Source organism: Bos grunniens, chromosome 4, assembly GCF_055505025.1.
Source record: "Bos grunniens cultivar Pamir isolate PY7600 chromosome 4, Bosgru_T2T1.0, whole genome shotgun sequence".
Classification (NCBI taxonomy): Eukaryota; Metazoa; Chordata; class Mammalia; order Artiodactyla; family Bovidae; genus Bos; species Bos grunniens.
The window spans coordinates 99,748,126-99,759,736 of record NC_141168.1 but is presented as its reverse complement, the minus strand read 5'-3'; the positions used below and the strand labels follow the sequence as shown (position 1 = coordinate 99,759,736).

The 11,611-nt window shown below is 36.7% G+C and overlaps 1 protein-coding gene across 1 annotated transcript; it reads left to right on the top strand.

Moving 5' to 3' along the window:
- Positions 1-9,458: 9,458 nt before the first annotated feature.
- Positions 9,459-11,033, top strand: LOC147374586 (taste receptor type 2 member 2-like). The gene is given in 2 exon segments (XM_086397605.1): positions 9,459-9,656; positions 9,658-11,033. Coding segments are annotated over 2 exon segments (909 nt in total). The 3' UTR covers positions 10,369-11,033.
- The last annotated feature ends 578 nt before the right edge of the window (positions 11,034-11,611 follow it).

Sequence of the window (11,611 nt, the reverse complement as noted above, 5' to 3'; positions counted from 1 at the left end):
CTATTTTGAACCAGTCTATTGTTCCATGTCCAGTTCTAACTGTTGCTTCCTGACCTGCATATAGGTTTCTCAAGAGACAAGTCAGGTGGTCTGGTATTCCCATCTCTTTCAGAATTTTCCACAGTTTATTGTGATCCACACAGTCAAAGGCTTTGGCATAGTCAATAAAGCAGAATTAGATGTTTTTCTGGAATTCTCTTGCTTTTTCGATGATCTGTTGGATGTTGGCAATTTGATCTCTGGTTCCTCTGCCTTTTCTAAAACCAGCTCGAACATCTGGAAGTTCACGGTTCACGTATTGCTGAAGCCTGGCTTGGAGAATTTTGAGCATTACTTTACTAGCGTGTGAGATTAATGCAATTGTGCGGTAGTTTGAGCATTCTTTGGCATTGCCTTTCTTTGGGATTGGAATGAAAACTGACCTTTTCCAGTCCTGGGTCACTGCTGAGTTTTCCAAATATGCTGGCATATTGAGTGTAGCACTTTCACAGCATCATCTTTCAGGATTTGGAATAGCTCAACTGGAATTCCATCACCTCCACTAGCTTTGTTCGTAATGATGCTATACTAGCTTGATATTTCAGATTCAGAAGAAATAATGTCTCCTAGAAGTGTTGGCATTTATATATGTGAATACCTTTGGGGTAAAGCTCAATTTACACATACTGCTTAATACATAATCTATTTTTTTCTTTTAGTTGGCACAAAAGGCCCACATGATTATATCCATATATAAATCAAGGAAGGTTTGTGCCACCTTTTTTATCCACTGTAGATGGACTGCTTCATGTGACCTTCTGAAAGGCTCATATATTGCCACGTCAATTCATCAAGAGCTCTGAAATGTCAGTATCACCAAAATTGAACACAGAGCTTCTTATTTTCTACAAATGTTGTCTCCAGGTAACATCAGCTATATCTCAAACAAGGAAAAATACTGTTTGATTAAGCTTTTGATATCTCTCTTAAACAAAGGTCATTAAAAAAAAAAAAGAAAACAAAGACAGAAATTGATCTTGGATCATGGATAGCCCAAACTAACATACTGAAGCTAAAGAAGATAAATGATGGTTTTGGAGTTTTAACTGAATTGGTTTCTAGTTGCTATAAATCTTGCCTTTTAAGAATTTATTCTTGAGAAGATCAGGAAAATAGTAACAAATATGACAGTCTCCAACAAATTGCTATTGCTTTTCTTTTTGAGTCCAGAGCCCCTCCAGAAATATAATGGTATAGCAGGGTCTCATGTTGGAATAGGATCACTTCATGTATGAAATAGATATTGGAAAAATGAATATTAAAAACACACTCAGAGAAAACACAGATCACTGTCAAAATATCTAAACACTTTATGTTTATTTAAATTTATTGAAACAATCTGGTCTTCAAAATGGGCTAAATAATAACAACTTTGCATGATTTATTTTTATTTTTTATTGTATGTGTTCTGAACTATGATTTGGAATTGTATTCTTTTTGTATTTCAGAATATGAAATCTCTCAACAATGTAGAAAATGTGACTAATGTGCCTGGAATGTATCCATTTGTGTATATGGAAATCAAAATACATTTCTACCTTGATCATGGATTGTCTGGTTAAATTTAGGTAAGTTATCTAATATCTCAAGATGTAGTTTCCTATCTCTATTTTCAAAAGAGGTAATTCTAACTTTTAAAATTATCAGAAAAATTTAAAAATTAAATGAGCTTTTTGCACTCAATATTTTGGTAGAAAATGTATTGTTTAATTTATACACCTCTTACTCGTCATAAATTATTTTATAACATCTCAACTTGGGAGAGTACACTTATTTTTATTACCATATTTTCTGCTGTCAGCTACTTTTCCTGGTTACATGTGTGTTACTAAGGAATGTTATACATCTGAAGGTGGGCTAGAGTGCATTTCAGGATGGAGAAATAATAAAATGCTTGTGTCTTACTTTTAACAGTACACCATTCTAATTACTTCTCTCTGAATTTTGCACTAAGCCTTTCTTCTTTGGTCTGCTTCTTTTACTCAGTTCCAATGAAAAAAATTAAAATGTCCCTATCCCAGATTTACATCTATTCTATTTCTTAGATATATATATACATCATATTCAACCAGTTTATAGCAATTATTTACATTTTGCACCTTTATGCAATTTTCAAAAGTATTGCATCATTAATTTCCTGTTGGTTTAAACTGTCTCGTGGCACAGTGAAAGTTGAATGTTAGTCATGTGATAAGGAGATAGAGAAATCCTTAACTACACAGTCTCTTTGAGAAACTGAGCTCTTCTCTACCTCCTCATTCACTGATTCTCTGAGATACAAATTATAATTTGCACATAGAAAGACCATCAAAGTAGAATTAAAATAAACATTATGACTAGGCTAGGGTGGGGTAAGTTGAGAAGAATTAGCTCAAAAACTGGATATTAATCCAATATATTAATCAGTGAATCATTAAATCCTATTCTCTATCTGTCCTATATGGGACATTGCTCATGCAGAGGCAGCTCAATTAATTCAGGGTTCTGCAAGAAACTTTCCAACATTGGGCAGAAAATGTTGACAAAATCAAAATTGTAGATAATTCATTTTTCCCCCATACACTCATTTTGCCTTTGAGAAATGGTAAGTTCAGAAAATTGAAACTGCCTACACTAGTTCTAAAAGTTTTTACTCATTTGAACCTTAAATAAGTCACTTGATTTTTAGGATTCCAAAATACACTTCCCTATAAAATGTGGATTTTTGTGATGGTATCTGATTCCTTTCTTCTTCCAATAAGGTTTTTCTGAATCCTAAGGAATTCTCTACCATTCCAGAACTGAGTTGTGTCTCATCTTCCATAGAAAAATTCAGTAACGATATTTATTGAGTGCTTACTACTAGATTGTATTTGCTGTCTGCTGCCTTAATCCCATGACATCCAGATGCAGTCAGATATGTTAATACTCCGGGGTCTCTGTGGTTTTATCATTCCACTGGTGTGATCTTAAACGAATGGATTTTAAGTCTTCCCTACCGATATATATGAGGATGGAAAGGACTATGGCTGTTACACTGTGATTCTCCAGGTGATTTAACATATATTTTCTGATGATCTTGGTCAAGCAAAGTATTCTAGTCTGAATATGATGTCGTGTTTTGGTCAATAATATGGGCTCTGGACAGAAGCTGACCACCTGTATTCAAATCCTTATTTACCCTCTCCTGAAGTTTCAAAACTGAGACTTCACTGTGTTCATCAAACAATTCCATAGTTTCTCAGTAAGAATTAAATGAGAGTAAGTATTCCCCAGTGGCTCAGGAGGTAAAGAATATGCCTGCAGTGCAGGAGATTCAGAAGATGCAGGTTCGATCCCTGGGTCAGAAAGACCCCTGGAGGTGGAAATGGCAACACTCCAGTCTTCTTGCCTGAAAATTCCTATGGACGGTGGAGGCTGGTGGGCTACAGTCCAAAGGGTCACAGAGTCGAACATGACTGAGCATGTATGCACACATGTAGAATAATGCCTAGAATATATTTTAAAAATAAAGTAAATGTTTGTCAGTCTTATGGCAAGTTAAATATTATTGTTAGATATGAATACAATTAGCAAATTTCCTTAATTTCTATTATTTAAATTTGAAGTTTGTTTTTTTCAGAAACTAACCTCCTGAGTGCAATATAACATATGGAGAAATTTTTTGGTGGCTTGGATTATTAGCCTGATGCTCACCCAATTTGGATTCTTCTTCACTCACCTGATACTTAATATTATTCTGGAAACTCGGGGAAGGAATTCAGAAACTAAATTTAAAAATTTGTCTTCAAAATAAAAATCCACATAGACAACCCATTAGACTAGTAAAATCAATCCAACATAAAATAGAAACTACATTGAACATTGAAAGACATGAAGACATATTTCATAGACTCTAAAATATTGCTTCTCTAGTGAGTCGAGTTTGGTCTCAGCAAGGAAACAGTGCCCAGATGCTGCTAATGAGAAAATAAGGCATCAATGTTCTTGCTATAGAAATTCAGACATCTGTACAGTTCTAGCCAATGAGAACCAAATAAACTGATCTCTGTGCCTGGGAAATACCTAGGGTTAATAACAGTATTTAAAGTTTATCCTAATTTTAGAAGCTATTTATGAACATCATCTTAAAATCAAGTGACTCTTACCATGTTGTTCAAAGCAAAAGCAGAGCAAGCAGACGAACAAAAATTTCATGAAAGTACACTAGTTTGCAAGGTTCGTGTGAGCATTTAGAAGCATATGTATTTACTGGAAGGTGACTAAACTGAAATTCTCCTAATGAATCATAAATATCCAATGTCTCTTGGTAAATACTGTTATTTCTCTTTTCAAAGAAATCTATTTTTTTAGTAAAACTTTCAAAGATTGTTTAATTTGAAAATTATCTTTCTCCATTTGACCACTGCCTTTCCAAGATCTATAAACAAGCCTATAAATTACTAATTTCAACACTGTCTCACTTGCCGTGAACTTTTCCAGATCTAAGAAAGCTCTTCTCTAAAATTCTCCTTCCAAAACAGGGTTCAATAAGGGCACATGCAAAACAATTCACATATGACAGGAAAATCACGAATGCAAATACAAGCCAGCAAAAGGGTAGTTGAATGCCAATTACACTTTCTTGGACTATCCAAGCTTTGTATTCAATTAAGTAATGCAGTATTTAGAGAGGCAAATTAGAGCCGTAATCCAGGATTTCAAAATGAAATAAATTCTTTAACAAATTCATATAACCCACAAATCAGACTGCCAGATATACCGGTGAAAATGTGACAAAAGCAAGGCTGTTTAAAACTAACTCAGCAAAAAATTTTTAAGCAGTTGAACACTCAATAAGAATAGATTCCAGATTATAAATTACATCTTTATCTATTAAGTGTGATTCAAAAAACCTACCCATAAAATGTTCTTTGTGATTTTATATTATCTTAAGATGTTATGTCTCTGTGGCAGATGTGCATTCTGAGGCAGCAAACGAGAGTTTATATATATTGGCCCATATTTTACTACCCTAGCTTGCTGTGGAAATTGAGAGAAATAACCACAGAGAAGGGATAACAGGGAATGAAGAAGATAGTATGATTGTTGTCTCCCCAAATACCGGTTATTGTTGTGAAGATATCAGAAATATAAAAGATCCCCATTGCTGCACTAGAATAGAATACATTTTGACCATGTTCATATACCATTTCCATAATGCCCTGCAACAATATTCTCAAAGAACAATGAATATCTATTATAATAAAAAAAAGTTACCCCAATAGTCACATTTTTAGTTAACATTATTTAAGTTGTCATATAAGTATCATCTGACTGATTAGGTACATGCCAAATTATTGTACATCACTTAATTCAACAAGTTCATTCAGTGAAATACAATCGTAACAAAATATTAATTAAAAAAACTTTTTGTTAATGGTAGGCTACGATTGCTTGACTTTTTATTTTGACTAAGACCAGATTCCTTTGAGTTCTATAGTATTTGAAAACTCAGTTATCAGAAACTTTTAAATGCAGTCACTCAATAGTTGTAACTCAGTCTCAGGTGACTTAGGACATCAAGTTATGAAATGTACAAATCCTGTTTCTTCTTCTTCATCCCAGAATCATGATTCTGGTCTAGAGTTTGGAATTGAGAAGAAGCTTCTTCACCTGTACCAAGAATTGGGAATAGACCCTAGAGGTCATGTCTGCATGCATGCTCCATAATATCTGACTCTATATGACCCCCGGGATTATAACCCCACCAGGCTCCTCTGTCCATGGGTTTTCCCAGGCAAGAATACTGGTGGGTTGCCATTTCCTATTCCAGCGGATCTTCCTGACCCAGGGATCAAACTTGCATCTCCTGCATCTCCTGAATTAGCAGGTGGACTCTTTACCACTGCGCCATCACCAGGCAAGGCAAATACTATTCACTGGACAGTCATGGTTTATAGACAAGAAAGATGACAAATTCAGACACTAAAGGGAAACTGATGTATTGGTCACAAAACCAGCCTTTTAGAAGAGATAAAGATGGGATACATCTTACTACATTTTGGATATCTGTGGTGTATAGAAGATGTATTGGGAGGTCACCTGAAGGTGTCCGGGTAATGTCACACAAGTGGCTCTGAAGGTGCATTTATGGGCTAGCAAAACCATGAATGATGTGTACAGTGGGTGGCAAACCCAGTACTATGCTTTTTTTATTTTCTATACTCTTATAATCTTATTTCTTATTGAAAGCATTTTAACTGCCTTATTAAAAATGTTAACAGAATCAGGTTTTTATTTTTTTGCTGAGGTAAATACAATAAGAAGACATTTGATGCTTTTGCACTGTGGTGTTGGAGAAGACTCTTGAGAGTTCCCTTGGACTGCAAGGAGATCCAACCAGTCCATCATAAAGGAGATCAGTCCCGGGTGTTCATTGGACGGACTGATGTTGAAACTGAAACTCCAATACTTTGGCCACCTGATGCAAAGAGCTGACTCATTTGAAAAGACCCTGATGCTGGGAAAGATTGAAAGCAGGAGGAGAAGGGGACAACACAGGATGAGATGGCTGGATGGCATCATGGACTCGATGGACATGGGTTTGGGTGAACTCTAGGAGTTGGTGACAGACAGGGAGGCCTGGCGTGCTGCGGTTCATGGGGTCACAAAGAGTCGGACATGGCTGAGCGACTGAACTGAACTGAACTTAATAGTATTAATAAGTAGTTACTGTATGTTGAGTACTTAGTATGACCTAGCCACTGAACTAAACAGTTTGAGCCCCATAACCAAACAGTTATGAAGTAATACTGATTTGGGCCTCCCTAGTAGCTCAGACGTAGTCTGAAAATGTAGAGACTACATTGTGGAGTCTACAAAATGGAGACTACATCTTTCATGCATTGGAGAAGGAAATGGCAACCTACTCCAGTGTTCTTGCCTGGAGAATCCCAGAGATGGGGGAGCCTGGTGGGCTGCCGTCTATGGGGTCGCACAGAGTTGGACACGACTGAAATGACTTAGCAGCAGCAGCAGCAGTAGCTCAGACAGTAAAGAATCCACCTGCAATGCAGGAGACCTGGGTTAGATCCCTGGATTGGGAAGATCCGCTGCAGGTAGGCGTGGCAAACCACTCCATTGTCTTGCCTGAAGCATCCCCATGGACAGAGGAGCCTGGTGGGCTACAGTCCATGGGATTGCAGAGAGTCAGACATGACTAAGCACAGCACAGTTCAGTTCAGTTTGGTCTCAGTCTTGTCTGACTCTCTGCAACCCCATGAACTGCAGCACGCCAGGCCTCCCTTTTCATCACTAACTCCTGGAGCTTGCTCAAACTCATGTACATCAAGCCAGTGATGCCATCCAGCCATCTCATCCTCTGTTGTCCTCTCCTCCTGCCTTCCATCTTTCCTAGCATCAGGGTCTTTTCCATTGAGTTGGCTCCTCGCATCAGGTGAGCTTCAGCATGAGTCCTTCCAATGAATATTCAGGACTGATTTCCTTTAGTATTAACTGGGTTGATCTCCTTGCAGTCCAAGGGACTCTCAAGAGTCTTCTCCAACACCACAGTTCAAAAGCATCAATTCTTTGGTGCTGTTTTCTTTATGGTACAACTCTCACATTCATATATGAGTACTGGAAAAACCACAGCTTTAACTAGATAAACTTTTGTTGGCAAAGTAATGTCTCTGCTTTTTAATATGCTATCTACTTTGGTCATAGCTTTTCTTCCAAGAAGCAAACACTCTTTTAATTTCATGGCTGTAGTCACCATCTGCAGTGATTTTGGAACCCAAGAAAATAAGGTCTGTCAGTTTCCATTGTTTCCCCATCTATTTGCCATGAAATGATTGGACCGGATGCCATGATCTTCATTTTTTGAATGTTGAGTTTTAAGCCAGTTTTTAAATCCTCTTCTTTCACTTTCTTCAAGAGGCCGTTTAGTTTCTCTTTGCTTTCTGCCATAAGGGTGGTGTCATCTGAGTATCTGAGGTTATTGATATTTCTTCTGGCAATCTTGATTCCAGCTTGTGCTTCATCTAGTCCAGCATTTCTCATGGTATACTCTGCATATAAGTTAAATAAAGCAGGGTAACAATAGACAGCCTTGACATACTCCTTTCCCAATTTTCCCAGTCTGTTGTTCCATGTCTGTTTCATGTCCATGTTCCAGTTCTAACTAAGAACTATGAACAGAGGTTTATGACATTGTACAGGAGGCAGTGATCAAGACCATCCCCAAGAAAAAGAAATGCAAAAAGGCAAAATGGTTGTCTGAGGCAGCCTTACAAATAGCTGAGAAAAGAAGAGAAGCTAAAGGCAAAGGAAAAAAGGAAAGATAAACCTAGCTGAATGTAGAGTTCCAAAGAATAGCAAGGAGAGATAAGAAAGCCTTCCTCAGCAATCAATGCAAAGAAATAGAGGAAAACAATAGAATGGGAAAGACTAGAGATCTCTTCAAGAAAATTAGAGATACCAAGGGAACATTTCATTGAAAGATGGGCACAATAAAGAACAGAAACAGTATGGACCTAACAGAAGCAAAAGCACAGCCCAGTGATGATTTATTTACATTTTACATGTGCTGTAACTAAAGTTCAACAAGGTTATATGACATCTCTTTGTAAAAAGGGAGAAAAATCATTTTAACGTATATGCAATTACACTCTCTGCTGTTGGCTTTAAGTTTCTGTACCATCTATCTTTTGTAATGATGATCTTCAGCATGAGCACATAAGCATGTGAGTAAATTACACACTACCTTTATCACTGGGGTTTGCTGACCCTTAGGTCAGAGTTTTACCAAGAAGACTGAAAATATGAGAAATCATTTAGGGTAATGAAGGATTCTTATACAAAGTTAAGTCCCAGGAAATAATGTTCAATTCTGGAGAAAAAATTAATTGCCTTTTGGAGGGCTGGGGTTGGGTGGGGGAGAGTCAGGAAGAATTCATTTAAAGTGTCTTAGAACGAGTATTAACAGGGAAAAAGTGTACTGAAGAAAGAGCCACATCTAAGAGTGGATACTTGTGCCAATAATAAGAAATTGTTGTCTGTCCCAAGAATGTGGCATTTGGAAAAAATGAAAACAGTAGTAACCTAAATAAAACATTTATAATCAGATTTTTTTTATATAATTGAGTAATTGTGAGAACTGAATAATGTCAACATGACAGTTTTTGCCAGGATGTAATTGGAATACTTTAGCATCATTCAAATCTTTGGATTTACATTCCCACCGTTTTGAATAAAGGGCATCAGATTTAAAAAGTACTCCCTCTGATTCTCTTCCTTAAGGGAGAAGTCTAGTGTAGCCTCTAGATCCACTCTGCTTATGACCCAGGAGTTGGCAGAGGGTCACATTTCTCAATGCTGTATGCGTGTATCTGCAAGATCATCTGGAGGAGGTGTGGAACAGTGTCCACAAGGAAAAGCTAAGATTTGTGGTAGGAAACATGATCTCTTTGTCAGGTATTCCTCATGTTATCATCATGTCAGCAGAATTTATCACAGGGGTTACAGTAAATGGATTTCTTATAATCATCAACAGCAATGAATTGGTCAAAAGCAGAAAGCTAACACCAATGCAACTCCTGTTCGTATGTATAGGGATATCTAGATTTGGTCTACAGACGGTGTTAATGGTACAAGGTTTTTTTCTCAGTGTTCTTTCCACTCTTTTATAGCGCAAAAATTTATGGTACACCAATGCTGTTTTTTTGGATGTTTTTCAGCTCTGTCAGTCTCTGGTTTGCCACCTGTCTCTCTTTATTTTACTGCCTCAAGGTTACAGGCTTTACCCAGTCCTGTTTTCTTTGGCTGAAAGTCAGGATCTCAAAGTTAATGCCTTGGATGCTTCTGGGAAGCCTGCTGACCTCTGTGAGCATTGCAGCTCTGTGTGTCAAGGTGGATTACCCTAAAATTGTGGATATTGATGTCCTCGGGAATGCCACAGCTAAGAGGACTAAACTCAACACAAAGCAAATTAATGAAGTTCTTCTCATCAACTTGGCATTAATATTTCCTCTGACTATATTTATAATATGCACTGTTATATTATTAATTTCTCTCTACAAGCACACTCATCGGATGCAAAATGGACCTCTTGGTTTTAGAAACACCAGGACTGAAGCCCATATTAATGCATTAAGAACAGTGATAACATTCTTTTGCTTCTTTATTTCTTACTTTGGTGCCTTCATGGCAAATATGACATTCAATATTCCTTATGGAAGTCATTGCTTCTTTGTGGTGAAGGATATTATGGCAGCATATCCCTCTGGTCATTCAGTTATAATGATTTGGAGTAATTCTAAGTTCCAGCAACCAATCAGGAGACTTCTCTGCCTAAGAAGGAGTCAATGAAGAGGAGGATCAATGTAAAATATTTTGTACTTCCTTATCATGGATTCAATGGACTTGTGTTTTATTTTTGTTTACTTATATGTTTTGTGTGATCTCTCTCTCTCTCCACTGAAAGCACTGATTTTAATGTTGGATGGATGTCTCTTTTTCTAGGACCTGTGTACTTAAAAAATATTATGACAGTAACATTTAAATAACTAGTATTTACTTGCATTGGAATACCAGCTATGTTAGAAAAAAAAAAAATACTAAGATTTCATTTCACTGACCAAAGTAATTCTGTTACCTGTCTTCTGGTTTAGATAATCAACATCACATTGATTTAGTCTAAGACTTGGAACAATATAATAATTTGGCTATTTGATTGCACATAGCTATTTTCCAAAGTATAACTTATAATAATTATGCTGATTATAATAATGATTTTTATAATTATTTAAAAATGCAAATTATATGTTGAAAGTGTATGTATGTCAGGGCAATGTACTTAGATACACAGGTTAATGTCATATTTTGCTAGGTATACAGATTAAAGCCTTATTTTGCTAGATATACTTTTGAATTTAGTTACTAGCTCAGGTTGGTAAATGGTAAGGTCAAACAGAGCTGGCATATAGATACACAATGCATTTGAAGAAATATTTTTTGCAAGTTAAATAAACATTTTTTAATCCCTTGAGGTGTGAAAGTCATGCCCAAATTGGATGTGAGGGAGGTTGCTGACAATGAAGTTCTAGCACAATATCATTGAACTGGTGTTTTAATTTCCCTCCAACTGGGAATCTTGTCTGAGGTATGGCTGTTGCAAATGACTTGAAGATCTAAGGTAAAAGCTTTGAAATCTATCGCTAGATTTGAATTGATTCTCCTTTTTTTTTAAATTTTATTTTATTTAACTTTACAATATTGTATTGGTTTTGCCATATATAAAAATGAATCTGCCACAGGTATACATGTGTTCCCCATCCTGAACCCTCCTCCCTCCTCCCTCCCCATACCATCCCTCTGGGTCATCCCAGTGCACCAGCCCCAAGCATCCAGTATCATGCATCAAACCTGGACTGGCGACTCGTTTCATATATGATATTATACGTATTTCAATGCCATTCTCCCAAATCGTCCCACCCTCTCCCTCTCTCACAGAGTCCAAAAGACTGTTCTATACATCAGTGTCTCTTTTGCTGTCTCGTATACAGGATTATTGTTACCATCTTTCTAAATTCCATATATATGCGTTAGTATA